Raw genomic sequence first — 25,792 nt, forward strand, 5'->3', positions numbered from 1 at the left:
TTACAACCTCAGGATTTATAAACTTGAGGTTATGCAGCATCACTCCTGTTTTCACTAGCAATCTGATCATTTTCTGAGGTGATCACACCCACAGCATACCTTTCCTCTGCAAGCTGCATCCAGAAGGTTTACCATTTCAATTATGCCAGCTTAATTAGAAAATAAAACTTTCACATCTAGCTTAGCCTTAAATTGCCTTGTTTAAGTACAGGAGAAAAACTATAAACATATTTTCATGTAAGATTTTTTTTTCCACTTAGTAGTGGAAAATGAACTGCAATACATTAAAACAAGTATTTACTTCATTTGCAATTAAATATTCCTATATTTCTGCTGTTATTGATAAACAAAGTAACATCTGTCATGTCAAGTCACAGCACAGTGAGCTCCAAAAACTTCAGCCCCAAGCTGTTACTCTCCAAGTCAAAATACATCAGGATTGTAACAGGATAGGCTGCATGGTTTTAGATATGAGAGAAGCCTATGTCTGAATAAAAGAGTTGTATTTTCTTTCTTTAAAGCTGTTTTTCAGTTTTAGAAGTTTCCTATTAAAAAAAAAAAAAATCATCATTTATAAGCCAATGTTAATAAAGAAATCATGCAAAATTTTTCAGCTCAGGTTGAAGATTTTATTTTTCCCCATGGAACTAGGGGCATTCAAATACTTCACAAATCTGCCAGAAATTAAGCTCTTCCAGTAACAGGGATCTTGAAACCTTCATTCAGTCAACTTAAGGCATCTAGTACCACCTGGGACACCGACAGCTTCCACTTTGGATGTGTGCCGGGCTCCTGTAAGCCTCGTGCCCTACCTGCCAGGTAGCAGAGCTTCTGCCGCAGCTGCCATCTATAAAGGAGCGATAAAAACATTTTTCTGCCTCGTAAAAACACCGAAGGGGAGATTGAAGTGGGAAGTGTTTCGAAGCAGAAGGTGGGTATTTGGATGAGCGATTTTGTAGTCTTTTTAATCCATGTCTAAACGTGGAAAGCAACACAGGTATTACACCTCCTGTGCACAAATACTGCAAGGACCACACGCACAAAACACACTCCTTCCTCTGCCATCTTCCTCCACATCCTCCAAAGCACAAGAAAGAGAGCGTTGATTTTATATACAGCGATTTATTACATCTGTTGCTATAATTAAAAACATAATTAAAAAGAAAACCAATTAATATTGTCTACCACACTCCAAAAATAAATAAATAAAAATCACTGGGCTGTGTTACACATCCATCTTAGCTGTAGCCTAAACAAGCCAGACAACAAATGCTCCTTTCAAAATGGCTCAGGTGAAGAAGAATGTTTTACAAACTGCCACTGACCCTCTGAGCTGGGCCCTCAAAACCAGAGGGTGAAGCAAACAGCAGCAACTCATCCAGAGCATCAGAGGCACAAAGAAAGGACTGACGTAGGCTTAGAAAAAAATATATATATACGTGTGTGTGTGTATATATATATGTTGCTTTGAGTTTCTAGCTGTGGAACCTGCAACCACACCAGAGCCATCCAAAAAACTCTGATGAGATTCAGTGACCCCAGCTGCAGGGGCCAGGCGAGCTGTTTGAATCCAAACGAGGCACTCCCTGCTCCGTCTGCAGTCCCCACAGCAATTTGTCTTTCTTACCTCGGGCACCTGGCTTAGAAGGAGATGAATGGCCTTCTGGAAGTAATTATTTCTCTAAATTTAATGGAGACTTAAGAGCAACCTGCTCAGTATGGGCATCGAATTTTTAGATAACTGAGTTTGGACAGAGAATTAAACTTCATGTCTGCTGTTGGAGCATAACTCCTAACTACGCATTCTTTACAACAGGCATCACAAACTCAACTTTCTGAAGCACAGCCTAAGATTTACCCAATATATGAAGGCAACTGCAAACAAGCCTTCTGGTTTATCAGAAAACAAGATACAGTCTGCAAAACAGGCAGAATCTTAACACTAGGAAAAAAATAAATTATTTGCCCAGAAATAGCAATTAAAATAATTAAAAGTACGTATATACATAACCTAAGTCTTCTGAGAATCCCAGAAAATGCCCTCCTGTTCTCTGAATATCAAAAAAAAAAAAAAAAAAAAAAGTCCTTCTGTTAGGAGGAGCTACACTCTTGTTTCCTACTCTCTTCTCTAATAGGAAGATGGAAAGTGCTACTCCACAGACAGCCTTGTAGAGGATGTGCCCAGGAAGGTATTGAATCATTTTACTGTGCTGCACTCTGATGACTGGACCTGTTGCCTCATGAGAATGATATGGATTTATCTGGACAATTCCAGCTGCTTCAAACACTAAGTTACCTTTATACCTACAGCACCAAGTGCTGCGATAGATTCATGAAGCACTCTGAAGTCAGACGGCATGAAGTGAGAACGTCTGAGTTATGTCCCTTCTGGAGATCGTCACCTCCAAGCACATATGCTACAGCAGCTCTCAGAGCCAACAGGATGACAATAGCCATAAAGTGCTCACACAGTCCAGTCCAGAATATTTTACTGTCAGCAAGTACAGTAACAAAAAGAAGTCTCTCCCTGTAGCTATGACAAATGGAGCGCGCATTCCTGAGTGCTGATGATCTGTTATTAGGGCTGTTTTTTTTTCTGTTTGTTGTTTCTTAACATGTTTAAAAGAAGAATATGCAAGTAAACATACAAAATATGCAATACCTCACCTGCCATTTTCAAACAAGCCTGAAACTGTGTTCAGTACTGGAATGGTTCTGAAACAGCCATTGTGAAAGCTTCAACGAAGACATTTCTAAGCACGGTGACAAAAGCATCTGGTCTGCACAAAAACTTCTACTGATAACTAATTTGTACATGTAAGAGGAAGGTATAACTTATCTTGTTTAATTCCTTCATCACCAAACTTCATCCTCCTGCATGAGATTGGTTTATCTGCTCCTATGCTGCTTCCAGAGCAATCCAAACAAAACAAGCAAGTGAACAATCCCCAACCCTCCCCCCCCCCAAAAAAAAACTGTTTAAAAGAACAAAAGCTCTCCTCAAACAGATGAGACTTTACTAAAGGATTCCTCAAAAGGAAGATACACTATAGATGGAAAATCATAACAGCTGAATAACGTACATAACTGTAATGCCTCTGAACTTCTGCGAATGCAGGTGTTTTCAGCAAAAATTGCTACTATTTTTTTCACTGAAGAGATGTCAACCTGAACTTCTATTTTGCCTAACTCAAGTTTACAGCAAATGGCATGCAGCCAGTTAATAGTAGCAATAATGTAAAGCCTCTCTTACTTCTCTCAAGTCAACTTTATAACCATACTTTCACATCTAGACAGAAAACTCAGGAATAGAAAAATAAAATTCTTAATAACACAGAGATATAATATATACAGATATAATGAAAATCTACAGGTAGCTTTCAAAAATATGTATTACTTCACACAAAAGTATATTAAAAATGCAGTAAGGTTTCAAAGACAATACCAGAAAAGAGAGAAAACTAAACATTAAGGTCAAACTCAGTCTTTTTTTTTTTTAGTCATTCATGACTTGGTAATGTTTCCACAGGACCTCACACACACACACTTCACTTCAGGCAAAGGCAATACCATAATCTGCACTCTTATTTTTAACAGCCTCTATTTGTACTCCATACTCAATACAAAATTATGCTCCCCCTAAGCTTTTTTATTATTATTATTACTGTTAGGGTTCCAGAGAATTCATTTGAAAAATATTAAATAATTAAACCTGCCTTCAAGTGCTTCTGTGAGGTGAGATGACATTACCTTCCCTTCACGATACAGAATTAAGCGCAGCAAGATTTTGGCTAAAAGTGTCAAAAAGAAACATTAGCTTTAAATGCCCTGCTTGAAACTAACTTCTTATCTTAGGAAAAAGTATTTTCCTCTGAATTTGGAAACATGCATTGAATGTACAATAGTCACAAGCTCCACACATCTGAAAATACGGACTCTAGCTCTCCTTGCAGCCCTGCTTGGATCCCTCCCTATGCAGAGTTAACACCCTCTCACTTCCCACCCAGCCTTCTGTACCTGGTGCACATCCGTCCCCTCTCAATCACCGTCTGCAATTCAGGAGATTATCAGCAAAGTGATACAGAGGGACTCGATAACCGTTAGTGGGAGGCAGGTAAAGAATATACCTTCCTAAGTACGTTTAGAGAACATACTTGCAGGCAGGTTGGCATCTGGCTTTATTCTGGCAACATGCATTTTATTAGTTTCATAATGCCAAATATACATGCTATAAAGTTTCCTCAGGACTTTAGTGGTTCAAAAATATTTTCTATAAACCACAACTCTAACTAGACAGAGAAAAATATTTTTATGCCATCAACTAAAAGATTGTGTGCAAGACATTTCCCTTCTCTCCTCTCCATGCATCATCAATAAGCTGTAAATGCCTACCGAAGCAACACGGTAAGGGATTCTGTCTTCCTGTACACTCACTGTGCTTACCCTCTATGCTCAACTACTTGTCTTCACAGATTTCCTTAAGGATCTACCCAATTACTCCTCAAAACTAAAATATGTTCCTCATGAGAACAGGAATCTTGAGTCCACCTCCAAAGAGGACTGCCCCCATCTCTTTGGCATCACAAATAACCCTCTGAAAGATCAAGAGCTGCTTGATTACTCTATCACCCTCTGTTAATTTCTCAGTGGTAAACGGTTTGACAAGAAATTTGGCTTTCAGGTTCTTAAGACTGTTCAAATAGCCAAATCACACAGAGCGCTGATCTCAAGCCTGCTTTGTCCATACACCAGCGTTCAAAGAACCCACTTTATTTCCAGAACCAGGCACCATCTTGTTTTTCCACAAGCAGCACCAACTCCTCACTAGTACAGAGTGTCCAAAGGAGGGCAAAGATGATGAAGGATCTGACGGGAAAGATATATGAGGAGCGGCTGAGATCCCTTGGTTTGTTCAGCCTGAAGAAGAGGAGACTGAGGGGAAGCCTCACAGTGGCCTGCAGCTCCCTCATGAGGGGAAGCACTCATGAGGTGTGCTGCTCCTAGGTCTGAAAATTTCAATGGATTAACTGAACTCCAACTCTATCTTCTGGAGGTAACATGACAATATATAAGCAAAAATTATGCAATAATAAATACAAGCATATTCGCAGCTCCACACCTGTGTTTACCGGTGAGGTGAGATGTGGTAACTTATGAGCAAACCAAGGGGGGTGTTGTACAAGGAATAACACCTGAGATGTTGTATCTGAGATGCCCAGCTCCAGCCACCAGTAACATCTACTTACTGCAGCTTCATCTATTTACTGCTACTTCAGTACTGCAGACTGAAAAAAAATCTCAGCTCGTAAGACCAAACACTGCAAGCTTTGGTACAAAGAAATGTAAAGGGCCATGAGAAGTGACATATAAGGATGAACAGCAAAGCTAGAAGAAACTGAAAACAAACAAACAAAAAAACACCCTACAGAAAACTCTACTTTTTGCTGATATTAGTTCAACCAAGGCCATTCAGTTGTCTTCTGAAGCCCTGTGCTCTTTCAACAGTATTCAGAAAGGATATCTAAAAAGAATGGAACAACACTAAGTCTTTATTGTAGTAAATAGGTAACCAGCAATTTTGTAAGAAAACCTTTTGCTTTTTTAAAACGTTTTCCTCTCCTTTTCTCCCTTTTTATTGCTTTTCCTCTTCTTGCTATAGAGCTATCTGACTGGAGTTAATATGCCTGCAAACGTAGAAATGTGGTGACAGGACACCCCTGTTCTTGTTAGCTTTTCAGTTTATTGCAGATTAAATGAAACTTAAAAATAATAGTAGCTCTTCATGAATACTCACCCCCCTCCCATCACCTACTTCAGATTCCACTTTTTCTACAAGTTTTACAGACAGTTAAATTCCAATCTACTTCCATCTGAAGTGCTGAAAGCTAAACACTGTAGTATGCACCTGCTGTGATGTCTGCCACATACGAGATGGGTAGTAGCAAAAAAAATCTAGTGGAGCAAGATAAAGAAAAAGTAATTAAATTCATAACTTCTGATTCCCAGGAAGAGAACAACATGACAAACTGAGAGCTAGGACAAGTTGCTGTGCCTCCTCATAGGGAGTGGGGAAAATGTAAAGTTTGCAAAGCAATGTTTAACACCCTCATCTTAATTATTTTTTAAGACATTGCCTCAATCAAGACAAGATGCACTAAAACTACTGTTTTCTACAAAGAAAATCTTCTTCCAAATTATTCTCTTATGCTCTGCAGGATAATTATCTGCCAATAACACTATAAACTATAAGAGAAGCACACCTACCTCTTAGCCATTATTGTTTTCTACAAATCCTGATAAAATAATTTCTGCACCCACTGAAATTTTATCTTTCAAGACATAAAAAGCTTTTTAGGTCACACAAGTCCTTCAAAAAATGTTCCCTCCCAAGCTGTCTTGAATGGGCAAGTCTAGTTTCTGCTCTTAAAAACGTGAAAAAACTTTGCTTTAGCTGCACATTTTCCTAGCAAAGAATAACTTCAGTGGATAATGGTACAATGAATAACAACATGGTGCACAAAACTTAGAACTCAAATCATAGCACTGCATGAACACTAGCACCTCTCCACTGTTTCACTGCTAGGTATCTGAGCCTTTGCAAATTCCTTCTGTTGAACTTGCTCCAAATGTTAAAATACACACAGAGACAAAGGGGGAAAAAAACCAACACACTGACTCACCCTAAGAGGTAATTTGCCTGAGATGCTGAGGCAACTCCCAAGGAAGTTTGATTATTTACATAAAGTGGAATGGCATCAAAGAAGAAAGTATTTCTGAAGTAGTAGACCGAGCACTGTCCCAGAATACATGGTTCAAATCCCCAGGGCCTGAGCTGATATACATTCCACCTATTCCAAAACACTGTCGGTTGAACTAGCAAGCATAGGGAAGTAACAGATACTTTTGCCAAATTTATCCTCCCTCCCTTTGTATTCAGTGCTTTGAAAAAGCAAACACTTCTCATGTGAAGTCTAGTTTCTTCTTCTTTTATTGAACAAACCAAAAAGTTTTTAAAATGCAGTTGAATTCAATTGCCCCTAGAAAACAATGATTATATATTCATGGAGTCTGTCCAGCAGCCCTGTCACGCTGACAAATTCAAATCAGGCAGGCAAATTTCAGCCAAATTTGAGAGAAGCAGAGGTCTCAGGCACCAAGTTCCCTGAAGTTTCACAGAAATCGCCTACCGGGTAGAAGACAGAAAAATCAGCAGTTAGAAAAGGGAAGCGGAACATGGCTCTCATCCACTTTGAGCAGCAGCAATCAACTGGTCAACTGAAGCACCTGCCTAGCTCCAAAACAGCCATAACACATGCTGATGCTTGCCAGGGGTCGATGTGAGAGGAAGCCAAACATATTATGGGGTAGGACAGGTGACAAAAGGAATTGAAGTCTTGATAGTACACAGGCATTAGAGTGCACCAAGGGCACTGCAGCAAGCAGTCACAGGAGGCAAAGGGGAAAGTTCATAATGAGTTTAGTTTCAGGAGTGGAGAGCACAAGGCTGAAGAAAAACAGTCAGAGGACCATAACTCTCAAAAGCTTATTTTCAGCTTGCTTTTCATTTCCTTGATCAAGCCAAGTAACCACATGGCACTATGACTCAAAACTGGAATAATTACTTACCTTAATATGCAATTTACTTAAAGTTCATGCCATAAAACTCTGATTAATAGTGAAATCAAGTGTGTGGTACATTTAGGGCGTAATATTAATTTATTTTTCAAATATTAATTTAAAATATTTATTTATAGTAATATTAAGCTAAACAGTACAGTGAAATATACATCTGTATTCTGTAGAAAAACACAAGTCATGGTATATGATGGGGTCAGGACTTGAATGGATGCAGACAGACAAGCAAGAACCGAGATAAGGCATCTCAAGAAACAACTGCCTCCCTGCTGAGAACAAGTGACTGATCACAGTTTTCATCTGCTGAGAAGTAAAACAGGCGTATTGTCCTCACAGGGAGAGGCAGCATGATAAAGCTGAATCTTACTCCGCATGTTTAGCATACCCACCAATTCTCACAAAAGCCTGTATAAGCCACGGCCTGCGTCCTGTAATTGCAAATGAGTATTCACACTCCTGCACTCACTCTTCTGTCAAGGCTCATATACCCAAGGGGCAAAAAGGCACCACACAATCAAAGGCCACACACTTGTAATTTTGAAACTTGCATGTAATTTATCATGCATTACATTTAGCTAAATAAGCTGTAAATTAACTTTTTTGGTGAGAAGATGGGGGAGTAAAAAATACCACTTCTCCATCACATCACATTTTCACAGACACTTCGTACTTCCCTCTCTAATGATAAAGATTGAATAATATACATCTGCAATGTACCTGCACTGATTTTCTTCTTTCTCCCTGTCTTCTTTAGATCACTTATTTTCCTAAACTCTCCCTGCTCTCAGGATCCTGTTTTCTGTCCACCTTTCTTAATTTGACATGTACAAATTTGGATCAAATACAAACCACCTTGCTTCTGAAGATGTAGTACACAGAATGGGGTACTTCACTGTGAAAATGACTGAAGAAGGGATTTAAGCATATCTATATGGCCACGAATAATATTAAGGAGATAAAATGGATTGGTTATTCACTGTCTCTAAATTAGCAAGAAGGAAATACAGCAAATTTAAGAAAAGGGGTCTTCATACAACATTGTTGTAGAAGAATATTGACTGAAATATTCTGTGGCTACTAAAATTTTACATGGGTTCAAAAAACAACTGCGCAGATACATCCAGAAGAAATACATCAAAATCTATTTAACAGAAAGGAAACATCCCTCTGAGGAAACTGCTGAACAATCAATAGCTAAAAGCTGGGAAAACATTCTGAGGAATTATCTCTGCGTACCTGTCACACTCCCAGGCTTCTCTATAGGCATCAGTTATTGGGCATGACTGGAGCCACAATATTAGGACAGACTGATTAACACAGCAAAGGACAGCACAAGATCGTCAGCTCCAGAGACTGAGCAAGGAATAACGTGTGTGGGAACAGAACAATTTACATTTCTTGGATCTGTTAGCTCAAAATGCTACTTATGCACAAAATGAAGAGATTGTTCAACTTTTGTATTAGTCTCGAGTTCATAAATCTGATAAATCAGAACTTTAAGTAGCTGCCAGACTAAAAAAGGCATTCCAGTAATGGTTCAAATTAAGTACTTACATTCTACACATCACATTTTCTATAATGAAGTAGTACATCAGTTCTTTCACTACACATTACCATGGCTTAAGCTTGTATAAGCATGTAAAAACTACATTAAACGCTGCACAGTCTAAAACAGATAGATGTATAATGCTTTTCATCAGGAAACATGCCAATTTTTCTTCCCCCTTTAGGGGAGTTGGGCACAGGGGAATGATATGCTGGTAAAAACACGAGTAGGTAAGAAGCATCACCACAGTGGTTCCTTGGCCAAGAGGTTCATGACAAAGCTCATGACAAAATTTGAGCATGAATCACTGTGTCCATACAGTGGTAAAAGACTAAAAATATACTGGGGTGTATTAGATTTTGCAGCCAGCTAACCAAGAGTTGTGATTATTCCCCTCCTCCCAGCACAAAGGCACATCCAAAATACTGTACCCAGTTTCAGGGGTCTCCATTATGAGACAAGACCCAAAACTGAAGACATGCCACTGAGATGTTTTGGGGGCTGGAGTACATTTCAAAGGCGGAGAATCTGCAAGAGTTTTGTTGTTGTTGTTGTTGTTTTTGTTCAGTGTGGAAAAGTGCAGATCAAAGGAGGCTCTAAATTTCCCCCCCATTACCTGAAGACAGTTTAAGGAGACAAAGCCAATTCCAAGCAGCATGGAGTGAAATGACAGCATCCAAGAGAGAGGCACTTAAACACATGAAATTCCCAATGGACACAGGGGAGAAAAAAATCTTACCAAAGAGTGGCTATGCAGAGGAGCAGATCAATTTGCAGATATTCAAGACTTAACTGGACAACACCTTTCACCTTGAGCAAGCAGATCCAACAAGGAGTCAGTCCTGCTCTGAGCAAGGGACGGGACTGGGATGACCAGAGGCCTCTTCCAAACTGGCTGGTTAATTTGCTTTGCTTTTTATATTTTGAGTATCTTTATACAAAGTAATTCCTTAAAATGCTTTCTCCAAGCACTATTTTCTAATTTTTTTTCCAGTAATGATACTTAAAAGTTAATGATACTGAGACTGGAATAAGTAACATACAGTATTCATGCATATGAGTAACAAAAGGCTATATTTTTAGTAGTTCAAATATAATTTTGATCATATTTAATCGCCTAATTTAGCTTATCAACAGTACTCATGAAGGAAACAATTAATATTTCTCAATTCAAGCTGTAAAATCTCACTTTATTACCAGAGAAAAACAGCACTGAACCATAAAACTACAAAATGAAAATTGGAAACATTATTAATTGGTATTTTGTTATTAAAGCACGTCTTCCATATCACAGTTAAAGAGCTGGACTACTTCTGCTCGAAGACACTCCATATTAATTTCAGAAATAATAGAAGCTTAACATCCCCAGTGTCTGCTGACTCACAAAGCAAGCTGCTAAGCAAATGCCTCCAGTTGTATTTGAAATATTTAAAACAGGATTTTATCACCAACCCAGAGTCCCCAAGAATAGCTGCTGTAGGGGGGAACTGTTCTTACAAAACTGGTTTTACTCCACTGACTAAAACCCGAACTTTTGAAGACACCCCACTCACATCCCTCCCTCCTAAACATCAAAACAGACAACAAACGACATTATGATCTGCTGAAAAAACAAGGATGAAAGATGAATATTCATCACTGCGACAAAGAAGTGTATTTACAACTGAAATTGCCAAGCAGAATTATTTTTTTTTTTTTTTTTACAAATGTGGTCATTGATGCTTAAAATAGAGGCATACCTATTACAAGTATTGCACATTTTAACTTAGCATATCACATATTTCTGCATATAGGTAATTTTTTAAGCAGGCACAAGTGGCAGGTTTCTTTTTATTGTACTTTATGATAAGGTAGCCATTTCTATAGACCTTTAAAACTAGATTTATAGTACATTTACTAAAAAAAAAATCACTCAAGATATGCATAGAGATGCATACTTGTGCAATGTAAAAGAACACACTAAAACTGTGTTTACAATCAACTCTTTGAAAAGCTTGAAGAGCGCCAGCAGATTGGTAAATGCAGCCTTGTTAACAACGATCGAAGAATGTAACTGCCTACAGCTACAGATTCATGTATTTCTAAAACTGAAAAACACTACTGCACCCATTAAAGGACTTCCAAAACTATTTCTGAGTTTCACTTTATCAGCTGCACGAGCAGCACCATTTAACCACTGACTTACAACTATATGCCTGTAGAAGATCAGCCAAATTACTGCAAAACAAGAGTCAGTACCCATAACTGCAGTTTGAACATATAAACAGATGCACATTTTCCCTCACTGGCAGTATTTTTATTAAAATGCTTCTAGCTACAGCAGCAGTGTTTTACTAGAGCACTTTTTTTTAAAAAAAAAAAAGTTAATAAGAATAAACCAGACTGGTTTTAGCTTTTGAATATCAGGTAAATATTAAGTATACAACTTGATACATCTACTTCCTTCAGTTACTCGGATTTTCATAGTTACAAAAAAAAGTTATTATTTTGGACAAAAAAATAGAAAAAGCAGCACAGAAGCAATCAATTGAAAAGTTGCAGAGGAACTTTGGAAGCACTTGCCACATGTCAGAATCCCAAGACGTTTCTTTGCCTAGCTGAACTGCAACTCTCCAGACTATCAATAATTACGTAAGTGTATAACACAGATTTATATCCGTATATTGTATGGCTGCTACATCTGAATTAAAAGCCACACCATTGAATAGGTTTTGCAAACCAAGAATCATGACTGTGCTCATTATCCAGTCTGTTTTCAAGGAGCACGTGTTTGATGGATCGTATTTTTTACGTGTCTTCTCAGCATTCCCAAGCAGCTCATCACTTCAGCAGAAAACATAACTCATTCAGATGTCACTGCCAGGCACAGCAGCAGAACCAGACCCCTAGAAATCACCCACCTTCTCTCCAGTTCCTTCATAGACTTTCTTCTTCCCTCTCCTCCAAATAACAGCTAAACAAAAACCTCAGCTCTTCCAACACTTTCATCTATAAAACAGAACATGTTCTAAGAAGTTGGAAAATGTAATGCTTCATTAGTATTACCATTCTAAAAAGTAATTAAGAATTTAACACCTCTGCATTGCATTTAAAGCTGTCTTGGATGCAGAATCTCAATTTAACACATAAAAAAAAAGTTACCTCCCAGCAAACTCACACTATCCTGATGCCTTTGGAAGCCTCCCCCATCCCGACCGTACAACAGCCACAATAGCAATGGCAACATACATGAAAGAAGGGTATATGTGCTTCTGTAATAATTGGTGTTTCAGTTTCTACTTTTCTATGAAGAAATAGCATATAACAGGATGACCTAGCTGTTTCAAGTAGTATTTTCCCCATTCAGTATATTGACATCAACACCAGAGTTAAGTGACTTTGCATTTTCACAAAATGTGGAAGTAACATTATTAATGCTTTTGGTAAGGAACCTGGACAGTACACACTTGTAGACTGTGCTTTAATGACATATCGTGATTTACATCTATTATTTAAATATGGAGATAACTATATATTGCATTTTGTAACATTAAAAGAATATAACAGAGTAAAACTTCAGCAGATTCCCCCAAAAAATGTTAACGTGAGTCAATATGACTACTTAATCGAAGAGAGATTCAGAGATAAGTGCACACAGTTATCTGGCAGTAACGGTGTTAATACAAAAACATCAAGCCTCAATCTTGAGATTAAATCTGGAGATTTTACCAAGTAACGTGCTGAGACATGTCCAAGATAACCTCGCTAACCCCAAAGCTGGCTAAGATAACCTTTTAGCAAGTGGCACTGCTGTAACATGGTGGATGCTACAAACAGTCCCCGTAGCCAGAAAGCACTGGACAAGAGCTCTTGCATGTTTTGCTCTGTGTTTTGCTCCTTGAGATCTGACCTTCCATCATTCCTAACAGACCAAGGCAATTCGACATACAAAACACACAACGTAAAGAGGGCTGTCCTTTTTTTTTCTAATGATTTTTTTTCTTCTCCTGAGATACAAGCTGTGAATACTGTTTCTCACTCATATTTCCCCAGGAAAACGTTGGCAGCCACCCCGAAGCGTTAAACTGAACACAAATATCCTAAGGCTGGGCCCGTGCCAACTACACAGCTGACAGCGCACCGAGAGTATCTTGGGACTGTCTGAACACACATGGCTTTTTCCTCTTCTGGCTTTCCTCAACAGCTTTTTTCCAGACGTGACACAACAGGAGACGCTCCTGGCTGTTCCTGGAGCACTGTATGAGGCAAACAGCAGGAGAGGAAAAGCCGATCTTGACCACGCTCCCCAAGCAGAGCCCTCTGCCAGACGCAATGTCAGCAGGCGGCTCTCTAACTCGAAACAAATCTTCTTGTGCTGTCAGTGCCTACTATTCCTAATACCTATGCTAAACTTCTCAAAGTGAAGCTCTCAAAACGATCCCATTGCAAGAATGTCCATCATGCTTCAATTACTCACCAGTGATGCAGATACTCACCAGATCATTTAAGACAGCAATTTCCTCTTTGCCTTAGGAGCTCCACTGAAGGTTGTACCTCAGTCCTAGAGCTGCCCAGTCTTCCTAAATTCTGACACCTCTCAACTATGCATTATATTAACTACATGCAATCTGATTAGAAACACTCACATACTATTCATCCCCCCAGAGAGCCTTTCCATCAGCAGTATTAGAATTAACTTTATTGGAATTAAACATCCTCCTTGTGCTCTAAAGAAGTAGAAAATGTACTACTGTTGTGGTTTAACCCGGCTGGCAGCTAAACACCACACAGCCGTTCGCTCACCCTCCCCCCTCCCTCTCTGGGATGGGGGAGAGAAACGGGCAAGTGAAGCCTTTGAGTTGAGATAAAGACAGTTTATTAAGATAGAAAATAATAATTATAATAATAATAATAATATGAACAAACAAGTGATGCACAATGCAATTGCTTCACCACCCGCTGACCGATGCCCAGCCCAACCCTGAGCAGCCGGCCCCCCACCCCGGCTAGCCACCCCTATATATTGTTCAGCATGCCGTCAGATGGTATGGAATACCCCTTTGGCCAGTTTGGGTCAGCTGTCCTGGGTCTGTCCCCTCCCAGCTCTTGCTGCACCCCCAGCCTGCCCTCTGGCAGGACAGAGTGAGAAGCTGAAAAGTCCTTGGCTTAGTATAAGCAGTGCTCTGCAGCAATTAAAACATCAGCATGTTATCAGCACTCTTCTCATCCTAATCCAAAACATAGCACCCTACCAGCTACTAGGAGGAAAAATAACTGTCCTAACTGAAACCAGGACAACTACTCTTGAAAACATGTACAACATGAACAGCTTGGAGAATCAGCTGAATTTATTTTAACTATGTTATTGCAGCTATCACAGAACAATCAAACCATAAAGCATCTACTAATTGTATGGGATATTTAAAACCCAACATTTCTAAGCATAATTTTACCTGTTAAATTAAGCTTCAGGACAGCTGCATATCCCTATGTACTCCTCCATGTATTGTTTACGTTAAGCCATGTTTTATCCAGCAGTGACACTTATGTAAAATATGCAAATATAAAACCCCACTGAATACCAGTTTGTTCAAGGTCCAAATGACGGCACCACCTCACCCCGAAATGGGCAGCTACCTTCCCGACAGCTCGCTGCTCGGGGGTCTGGGATCTGAGAAGTGTGAGCACACAGGAACTGCACAGAGCAAACACATAGGTCTCAAGTCTCAGAACATGCTTTCTGGAAACAAATTCTTTGCAAAGGGCTTTCTCCAGAGACCTGCTTCATTTATACCCAACACCTAGTCCAGATGTCTCAAATTTCCACTTTCTGGAAGGTGCAGGCTTTCTGACCAATAATTTTAATCTCCAGGAGCATGTAAGTTTAAAACATCCCTACCTTAACTTATGCTTGGATTGTAAGAGGTACTGACCATTAAGAAAATGCTGGCCTCCTAAACACACTGCTGCTTCCATTAGCTGACTCTTACATTAGGAAGCATATTTGGGTTTCTTGGGAGCAGGGGGTTGGGGGAAAATAAAATAAAATAAACCAAGCAACCATGAGCCTACTGGTATTCCATCCTGCAAGTCTTTCTGCCAAATCCCTACCAAAATTATAATTTTATGCATTCCACTTACAGCATACTTAGAGTATACTGTATATAATTCCAGTATACTATACTTAAAGTCAGCTTTGTGAGAGGGAAGAGGGAAATCAACCCCCAGTAGTCGTTGTGTAACAAGCTCCACCCATTTTCCCTGTTTAAGTGCCGATAGCAATTAGCTTATCATTAGACTAACTGATAAAAAAACATTACAAAACTCAGCAGACATTTCAGTCTCCGGGATAACGTGCACTGTTTCATATTAGGTCAAAGAGCATATGGACAAACGGGCAAGAAGAAGGAAACTACTACGAGTCAAACCCTGTAGGTGACATTGGCCTAATGAAGTATCCACACCTCAAAAAGAAAGCAAAGCCTACGAATTAACGTTACAAGACTACGTCACTTCTGAAATGAGGCTAAATACACATGGTATCCCACGGTCTCCAAAAAGGAGACAAGCCTACATGCCCCTACAGAAAGCATTCATGGGAAAGAATCAACCTTAGATACACTACACCAAAAAAAATGAAGGCCACTGAAAAGGTGGGTGTTGGAAAACTGTCCGTCACAACTTCCACCTTTAAATTTGTTCCATGTAAACTAAATTTTTTCTTCCCCCGCTACTGTGAGCCCTTTGCTCAACAAATAGCAATATTCTTCACTCTTAAATTGCAACAGTTCTGTAAGTCAAGGACATCTTATGTGAGTGCTTCGGCTTCTTAGCAGACTCTCCAGAGAAGCCAGCAGACAAAGGCTATGTTCCCAAAAATGATGCATAAATTGATTTGAGATCTGGCATATCAAGGTGACAGGAGAGGCTCTCCCAGCAGCTAATAAAATCCTGGAGACTGAGTTGCAGTAAGACAACAGAAATCACAACGGAGACATGGTGCAAAGGGGACTCCCACTCCTTCCTCCCCACTTCCAATCAAGAGGAGAAAGACCTTTCTTCAGTAAGAGTACACCGTGAAAAACACTTACCTACAACAGAAAAGTAAGAACAGAAATGGTGCTCATACTTAACCAGTCTAGGTCTAACACAGTTCCCCTTCCTAAAGGGTGGCCAGAGGCAGATGATTCAGGTAAAGAACATACAACAACAAGTATCTGGAAGTGCTCTGAATAATTCCTAGCTTCCATCTACTTTAGAGCTAGTAGATAAGCTCACCCCAGAGTTACACTTTCAGTGCTTCTACCCCTACCTGATTTTGTCCAATTCATATTTTAACCCACTTGTATTTTTCTGTGTTTTATAATATAGTATGTATTTCTATATTTTAACTCGCTTACATCTTTCTGCTCCAAACTATCATGGGCCAATTCCATTCCACAATTTAATTACACATTGCTTGAGAAGCTACTTTAGTTTTCATCAACTAGCACATTTAATTCACTGGGTGGCCTAATTCTTGTGTTAAGAAAAATAGCTGTCCTGCTTTCTATTCATCATTTCTGTATGCTCTGCAGATTTCACAGACCCCTGTCACCTCTCCCCTTATTGTTCTGTTTCTCAGACTAAAGATCTCCATCTTCCCAGCACAGAGGACCTTCCACACCTCTCATTTACTTTTTCACAGTCTACAAAACCTTTGCTCTGCTGGGACAATTACATTAGTGCATACTGCTAAAAATTAGGACACACCATTCATATACATAATGACTTAACAGTTATTTTATTCTTTGTGAAAAATTCCTAACAGCTTTCTTTGCGCTGCTTTTTAACTATTAATAATAGCCATATACCAGTTTCTTGGAAAAGCTCGTAAGATTACATCCAATATCACTCATTTATTACCACTTAACAGCTTCTTTAAAAGGAGTTTCTTGCCTCGTTTCCCTTAACAGAAGGTACAACACTGGACTTGTTCTGCTCCTCCAGATTGCCAATGACATCAAGAATTCAGCTTATCTATCCATTATTCCTAATCAAGCAAGAATCAAACCAATCACTCCAGACAGTAAGGGATACACATGAATGACAAAAAAAATATATAAAAAAAAATAATGCAAAATTGCATTGCAGCACTTTACTTTGCACTGGCACTTCAAGCTTTCACAGTACCAACCCCAACTCATAAAAACATACACCCCTACAGGGGTGTTAAGAAACCCAAAACAGAGACACATCTGCCCTGTGAATCATTGTTATCCCTGTGTCTAAGGGACATCTACCCAGGCTGAGTTTGCTCCGTATGCAGGGACCAAATTCAGCCATGCCTGCCAACAGAGCTTCAGTGGAACAGCAAAACAACGTGTAGGAAAAGCAGATTGCCTTGCAGGATCCTGGAACCAACTACTTCCCCAAATTCCTGCTGTGCTCTTAGAAGAGTCAGATTGTTCCTGCAAGCATTCCCTACCTTTGCTTCAGAGCTTGGATCATATTGTGATTAGTCCTATATGGAAAGGGTTGCAACAGACTAACTTCAATCTACCTTTGTCCAGCATGCAGCACATTACTTGCTGAAATAGATGAAAGTCAATTTAAAGTAGTTCAGCATACACCAACTACACAGCTTTCATTTACCAAACACATAAAACCAAAATTACACTGATCAAAGTTTTCTCATGGACTGATAAACACTACTCTTTTGTTTCCAAACAACCAATACAATTCTGACTCTTCTTCATCTCTGGAAATAACTTTGTATAGTCAGAACACTGTCTACATCACTTCGAAAAATATACCAAGTTTTACAAGACTATGTGTTTTTGCCAGACTTACTAATTTTTACACTGCTATAAAAATAATCTGCACTACTCAAAAAGCAACTCACTTGTACATTTAGCTGTATTAAGAAATTCTTTAGCTGTCCAGTTTGCATGTCTTGCTCTCCCCACATTCAGGGATCACTCACCAGACCTGAGACCAAGGGCGGCTAAACCTGCTGTAGGGCACGACATACTGTTTGTTTTCAAAACCTATTGGCATTTTGATATTAATTGATATTAATTGATATAATTCCAAAGTTCTGTGAAGACCTAGGACATTGAAGAAGTTCTGGGCTGTCGTCTTCTCTTATGGAAGTGAAACCTGGGTGACTTCCAAAGGCAAACAAAAAACGTTGTTGCAAGCCAGAGAGAAGTGTTCTGTGATTCATGGTTTACATAAGGAGTGTGTGCTCCGCAGTACTTTTGGACTAGTAAGAAAACTGGATTCTATAACTCTGTTCCATTTAGGCCTGTATTTTAATGGGAACATTGGAAAATTGGTTCCAAAACTCATGAACAGAACTATAACAATACCAGAAGGCAACTTTCTCTGCATGTCTGATAATTTAAAAAAAAAAAAAAAAAAAGTTAACACAGAACTTTTTGTTCCAAGGCAGATTAACTTTTCCACTGCAAAGTAATACAAACACACCTTATCTCAGCTCTAAAGTTGGAGCCAGTATCACATCCTGAGATGCAGCACCCAAGGTAATGTGCAAGGAAAAGTAGCCTCAAAAAATGTACAAGTCTAAAGACCACTACAAGGCTGTCTTCCCCTCTTCAGGGAAACAGCTCTGCATGCACACTACAGGGGCCTTTTACCCACTTTCATGAAACACTACCACAAAGTAAATAACTAAGTAAACTTAAAAAAAAAAAAAAATCCATTAGCTACCTTTGCTACCACTCTTACATCTACTATGTAGGGGAACTTTATCTCTCAAAAGCTTAAAAAGCATTAACTGATATACCGAAACAAACTTCAAGGCAAACATTACAAATTCCCAGGGCAGCAGATGACTCTTACAGTGGATGACTCTTTAACAACAGCTACTTGAAATATATATAATATATAAACATATATATAATGCTATCTTAACTATATTTTGTTAATGCTTTATTTGAAAATAACTTTACTTTGTATTCAGAGTTATAACAAAAAAACTAATTGCAGAAATTCACATAAGCATGTGTCTGTATCAACTTTTCTTACCTTACTCTAAGAAAGTTATGGTAAAATCTGGTTGGAATAGGCAGTATCTTACCAACTAGAAGATTTGTAACTTTGGAAGAACAATAGTTTGCTTTGTTGGAACACCAAGTGGTGCTGCAGTAGTTTAAATGAGGACAGAATTCAATGCATAAGCTCAGCTTCACTTTTGTACTAAAAACATACCACTCTGACACAAGTAGACAGCAACAGTAGGAATCAATTTGGTATTGAACATGATTCAACCACCCCTGTAGTCAAGTATAGTGAGAAATACACCACATTAAATACCGCAACTTAAGGCTCAGTCACACGTGTTAAATAAACGACTTTAAGATCTACTAATAATAAGCAGATAGAGAAGTCACATACGTAAGAGCAACAGAATAGCGAAGCTCATGGATGCCTACAATATTTTTTCAAGGGCATGAAGACTTTGCTGAAGGTTTCTGAAGCATTATTTACTTTTCCACTCGTCCTCAAAAGTATAAGCATTCATGCTGTCCTTCCCAATCCAAGTAGGCCAAGGCATAACTCCAGTGGACCTGAGTATCAGCCCACTACTGCCCGATCATATTTTTGTCGCTGTCTTTGGATCACACCTGGCAGCACTGCAAGAATAACAAGTGTTTATTGCCATTCAACAGAATATGCCCCAAGGACAGAGGCAAACACTGCAGAGTAACAGAGAGAGTTTCAGGGGCACCTCATACTTGGACTGCCAATCCCCAAAAGCAGTTTACCAATGGCCCTCATTCAACTGACAATGTAATAAGACACCTAAGAACTGAAAATTGTGTGATAAAATTTTGGATGTATAATAGAAAGCAAGAAAAGAAAAACCACAAAAATAAAAGTTACTTTTACAGAAGTTTTCTCCTTTTTGAAGAGTAGTAAGTATGGAAGAGAAGAGGTGTGCGCATCAAGTCACAGCCAACACTTCCCTTTACGGAAGTTAGCATGAACACTTTTGATTCTCTCAACTTGCCAACAGCCAGGAATCACAGGATTGTGCACTCTAGAACTGCTTAGATCAGTATTTTTGAAACATGATACGCTCATCCAGACCTAAAGTCACTGATTTTCTCAGCCTGGTGAGTATTATCCCAAAGCAACGCTGTACAAACTACCTAAACCACACAATGCTGTTTTAATGCTTTACGTGTTAGCCATAAATGAAAGCATAATCCAGCAAAACCACTAAGTTAAACATAGTAAAAACGCCCACAAAATGCCATTGGAAGTAATGACATTTCTCTTTAAATTAAGCAGTTTTTCCTCAGTTATAGCCAAAGTAAGTTGTGTTGCGCCTTGGTAGTCAACAACGAGCTTTTGTTTTGAGAACGCCTTGCAAGTAGTTAAGGAGATAAAGTGCTGACTAATAAATGAACTACACTGATCGATTAAAAAATAAATAAATCCGCTTCCAGCCAATAGCGCCAAAACCCCCCAGGCTAACAAACAAGATGCAGAGATAGCACTATTCGGACTCATTGAAGCGCGCTCTTCCAAAGCACACAACGCGTTCAACTCGGGACTAACTGGGAAAAAAGAAAACCTGGCTTCAAGCCTCAAGTGTTTGACTCCACTCGTCCGGTCTTATTGACCAGCACAGGGTTAGTTAAAAGGAACAACGCCACCCCAAAGCCCCAGACCTCATTCAGGAGGGTGCAGACCCGGGGAAGGGCAGGTAGCAGGGACACGTCCCGGGGCAAGAAGCCCCTGCCAGCCCTGCTGTGAGCTGTGCCCACACCGGCCCGGCCTCAGCTGGCCCCAAAGGACGACAGGAGAGGCCCAAAGGGCCCCACACACACCCGAGGGGCGCCGCCGGGACACGGGGGGCTGCGGCTGGGACACGGGGGGCTGGAGCCGGGAGAGAGGGCGGACATCGAGCGCTTCACGATGCGAGTCGAGACACAACAGAGGCGAGCCCCACCACCCCAAAACAAACAAACAAACAAATAAATAAATAAATAAACCACCACCACAACCCACGCCGCTGTAGTGAGTTACGCCCCAAAGCGAGCAAGCAACGGAGGGGCTGTGGGCCCGGCGCTTTACCCGGGACGGCAGGGACCGGCCCCCGCGACATGGCGGCGGACGCCCCCACTTACCAGCCCGACTCCCCGAGCGCCGCCCTCGCCCTGTCGGCCATGGCGCCTCCCTCCCGGCCTGCCTGCCTCCCTGCTCGGTGCCGGCGGGGCGGGCAGGGCCCGCTCGGTTTCCCCCCCGCCCCTCGGCCCGCTCCGGGCACCCGGCCCGGCCGGCTCTCGGGCTGGGGAGGGCGATGGAGGGAAGGGACGGGAAGGGAACGTGAGGGGGGGGGGAGGGGGGGAAGAAAAAAAAAAAAATGAAAAAAAAAGAGGGGGAAGGAAGGGGCGGAGGCGGCGCAGGCAGCGACGAACAAAGCCCGCGACCGGCGCCAGCCCCGCTCCACACCCCCGTGTGGCCGCTACGGAGAGGAGGGAGCCCGCCTGGAAGCCGCTGCCGCCATGGCGGGGAAGGGAAGGGTTGAGGGCACGGCAGGAGGAGGAGGAGATGGCGGCGGGGCCCTGCCCGCTGTGGGGGTCCAGCGTGTGGCACTGGCCGCCCGGGGAACCTCGGCCCGGAGGCTCTGTCCCGGAGCCGCTCCACGCGGCCTTTGCTCGAGTTTTGTATGGCGGATAAGGTGGCCAGGGCCCTCCTCCCTCTCCAGCGGGAAGAGTATAAGTAAATACGTGTAGTGCTAATAGTGCCGCGTAGGAAGAGTCCCCTTGATGTCCTCAGGGTGAATGGTGGGCGGTGAGAAGTGGGGTTCTGGGGGCAACAAGATGTAAAAGGTTGTGTCGGTTATGAAAGACAGAGGAGCCCAGGAGGGCTGGGCGCTCTTCAAGAAAGAAATCTTAATGGCTCAGGAGCGGTCAGTCCCCACGTGCCCAAAGATGAGCCGGTGTGGAAGAAGACCGGCCTGGCTGAGCAGAGAGCTGTGGCTCGAGCTTAGGAGAAAAAAGAGGGTTTATAATCTTTGGAAGAGAGGGTGGGCCACTCAGGGGGACTACAAGGATGCTGCGAGGCGGTGCAGGGACAAAATCAGAAAGGCCAAAGCTCATCTGGAGCTCAATCTGGCCGCTGCTGTTAAAGACAACAAAAAATGTTTTTATAAATACATCAGTACCAAAAGGAGGACTAAGGAGAATCTCCACCCTTTACTGGATGCGGGGGGATACTTAGTAACCAGAGATGAAGAAAAAGCTGAGGTGCTTAACGCCTTCTTTGCCTCAGTCTTTAACAGCAAAACCAGTTGTTCTCTGGACGCCCAGTAGCCTGAGCTGGTGGAAGGGGATGGGGAGCAGAATGTGGCCCCCACAATCCACGAGAAAATGGTTGGTGACCTGCTGCAGCATTTGGATGTACGCAAGTCGATGGGGCCAGATGGGATCCACCCGAGGGTACTGAGAGAACTGGCGGAGGAGCTGGCCAAGCTGCTTTCCATCATTTATTGGCAGTCCTGGCTATCGGGGAGGTCCCGCTTGACTGGCGGCTAGCAAATGTGATGCCCATCTACAAGAAGGGCCGGAGGGTAGACCCGGGGAACTACAGGCCTGTTAGTTTAACATCAGTGCCAGGGAAGCTCATGGAGCAGATTATCTTGGGTGTCATCATGCAGCAGTTGCAGGGCAAGCAGGCGATCAGGCCCAGTCAGCATGGGTTTATGAAGGGCAGGTCCTGCTTGACGAACCTGATCTCCTTCTATGACAAGGTGACACGCTTAGTGGATGAGGGAAAGGCTGTGGATGTGGTCTACCTTGACTTCAGTAAAGCATTTGACACCGTTCACCACAGCATTCTCCTCAGGAAACTGGCTGCTCATGGCTTGGACTGGCGCATGCTTCGTTGGGTTAAGAGCTGGCTGGATGGCCGGGCCCAGAGAGTTGTGGTGAATGGAGTCAAATCCAGTTGGAGGCCGGTCACTAGTGGAGTCCCCCAGGGCTTGGTACTGGGGCCAGTCCTCTTTAACATCTTCATCGATGATCTGGACGAGGGGATTGAGTGCGCCCTCAGCAAGTTTGCAGATGACACCAAGTTAGGTGTGTGTGTCGATCTGCTCGAGGGTAGGAAGGCTCTGCAGGAGGATCTGGATAGGCTGGACCGATGGGCCGAGGCCAACGGTATGAAGTTCAACAAGGCCAAGTGCCGGGTCCTGCACCTGGGGCACAACAACCTCAAGCAGAGCTACACGCTGGGAGATGTGTGGTTAGAAAGCTGCCTGTCAGAGAAGGACCTGGGAGTCTTGGTTGACAGTCAGCTGAATATGAGCCAGCAGTGTGCTCAGACGGCCAAGAAGGCCAACAGCATCCTGGCTTGCATAAGAAACAGCGTGGCCAGCAGGTCCAGGGAAGTGATTGTCCCCCTGTACTCGGCTCTGGTGAGGCCGCACCTCGAGTACTGCGTTCAGTTTTGGGCCCCTCGCTACAAGAAGGACATCGAGGTGCTTGAGCAAGTCCAGAGAAGGGCAACGAAGCTGGTGAAGGGTCTGGAGAACAAGTCCTACGAGGAGCGGCTGAGGGAGCTGGGACTGTTTAGCCTGGAGAAGAGGAGGCTCAGGGGCGACCTTATTGCACTCTACAGGTACCTGAAAGGAGGCTGTAGTGAGGTGGGGGTTGGTCTATTCTCCCACATGCCTGGTGACAGGACGAGGGGGAATGGGCTAAAGCTGTGCCAGGGGAGTTTTAGGTTGGATATTAGGAAGAACTTCTTTACTGAACGGGTTGTTAGCCACTGGAATTGGCTGCCCAGGGAAGTGGTTGAGTCACCATCCCTGGAGGTCTTTAAAAGACGTTTAGATGTAGAGCTTAGGGATATGGTTTAGTGGAGTACTTGTTAGCATTAGGTCAGAGGTTGGACTCGGTGATCTGGAGGTCTCTTCCAACCTAGACTATTCTGTGTGATTCTGTGCCTACGTTTGTGTCTCTCTTAATTTTTTGGCCTGAAATGAGCGTGGAATTATAAGGTCTGCCTTTTTAATGGGTTTTATAACATAAAATTGCAATGCTGTTTCATTTTCAGTGCTGTATGTATCTCGTTACTTCAGGCTACTTCAGTAATTGACAAGAAGTGGTTTTTGTTTTTTTATTTACCTATGTGCTCTAGCATTCAAAGAAATAACCAAAAAATGAGTGTGATTTAAGAAAATGCCCGCCCTAGTCTTGGTGCTCCAGGTTTCTGCCTACAGATGAGTGCGGCTGCCTTTTCAAAAGAACATGAAAATTATTGTTAATCACTGATGTATACGTGCTTCTGTAACCAGACAGTGTCAAATGTTAATTCTTTTGTACTGTACAGCAGTTTCAAAACTTAGGAACCAACTTTGTGTATTAAAGGTGTACACACTCCACGGGGCATTCTCATCCTTGGGATGTTGCAAGTTTCATTCATCATCTTTGAATCAAAGCTTGATGGTTTTCTTTTTCTTTTTTTTCTTTTTGTTTTGTTTTGTTTTGATCCACCTGAAAGCCTGGCACTGCCATACTGACTAGCAATCACTCAAAAGAAGATTTACATGTCACAAACTGTGACTTCTGCTGTACTGACCATCACTATTCTCTCCTATATACTATGTCCTTATTCATACTGCATTGAATTGGCCTATGTAACATACAGTTACATACTATTGGACAAAGGTTTTGTTGCCAATACATACATAGTCCTGTGTGGCTGTTGTTTTTCAAGAAATTACACTTTTTTTTTTTTTTTTTTTTAATCAGTTACAAAAAAGTTGGTGCAGAAAAAGAAAACAAAACCTACGTTGTTCAGATGAATTGGAGCAATTTCTTATGTTGTATGTATAACTCCTGAAGATTTTCTGATCTGGAGCCTTAGCCTCCAGCCCTCTAATCAGTTTCTACTTAAAGTAGACTGACACATACTTCTCTTCCAGCAAAATCTCAAAACAGTGAGTATCACACTCATGGAAATTTCAATCCACATGCTGGTCATCTGAAAATAAAAAAAAAAAAAAGAGGAAATACTAATTAGGAAACTGCAACAGCACATTGTTTATGGACGGAATAACCATATGACTTCAGGATTTTTAAAGTTTATGCGGTCCCATGTCATGGCAAGACCCCAGCTGAACAAGAGCTTCCAAAGCAATAATACCAAGGAGAATTAAAACAAGAGCCCTGAGATATACCTACTGTGTGCCTGTACCAAAGAAGTTCTTAAATTAGTAGCCTGACATCAAGAGAGTTACTCAGAAATGTTAGTGGCTGAGTCACACCCTTCATTCCAGCAGTTTTGCGCAATGAACAAGAGTAGCTGCTGGCATGGAAAAGTAGCAGCAGCAGATAGGTAGAACGGCAGTGCACTTATTATGCAAAATAAATGGAAATAAAAGAACCCCTCATTTAGACTTTGACCTGGCTGCACATGAAATGATCAAGGAAAGGTTGTAAACTTTGTTGTAGCTCAAAAAGGGGTGCCTGTAGAGCCAATTAGTAAGGGATGGAGTATGACCTAGCAGAAGATAATGAGAATTACAGACTTTATGCATTACCTTATATTAGTTTAAGACATGGAAGCTTTTGCTAACTTAAATCTTCATTCAAATCATACTAGCAATTA

At 41.4% G+C, this 25,792-nt stretch overlaps 1 protein-coding gene across 2 annotated transcripts in view; it reads right to left on the reverse strand.

Moving 5' to 3' along the window:
* TDRD3 (tudor domain containing 3) overlaps window positions 1-21,599 on the reverse strand; it is a 110,662-nt gene extending 89,063 nt beyond the window's left edge. The window contains exon 1 of one of the 2 annotated variants that reach the window (XM_035321688.1): window positions 21,304-21,599. In XM_035321688.1, the coding sequence (XP_035177579.1) occupies window positions 21,304-21,344 (41 nt within the window). In that variant the 5' untranslated portion in view covers window positions 21,345-21,599. The remainder of the gene's footprint in view (window positions 1-21,303) is intronic. The other variant, XM_035321697.1, reaches the window with a different exon arrangement.
* Between the last annotated feature and the right edge of the window lie 4,193 nt (window positions 21,600-25,792).

The sequence above is a fragment of the Oxyura jamaicensis genome, chromosome 1 (genome assembly GCF_011077185.1).
Source record: "Oxyura jamaicensis isolate SHBP4307 breed ruddy duck chromosome 1, BPBGC_Ojam_1.0, whole genome shotgun sequence".
Taxonomy (NCBI): Eukaryota; Metazoa; Chordata; class Aves; order Anseriformes; family Anatidae; genus Oxyura; species Oxyura jamaicensis.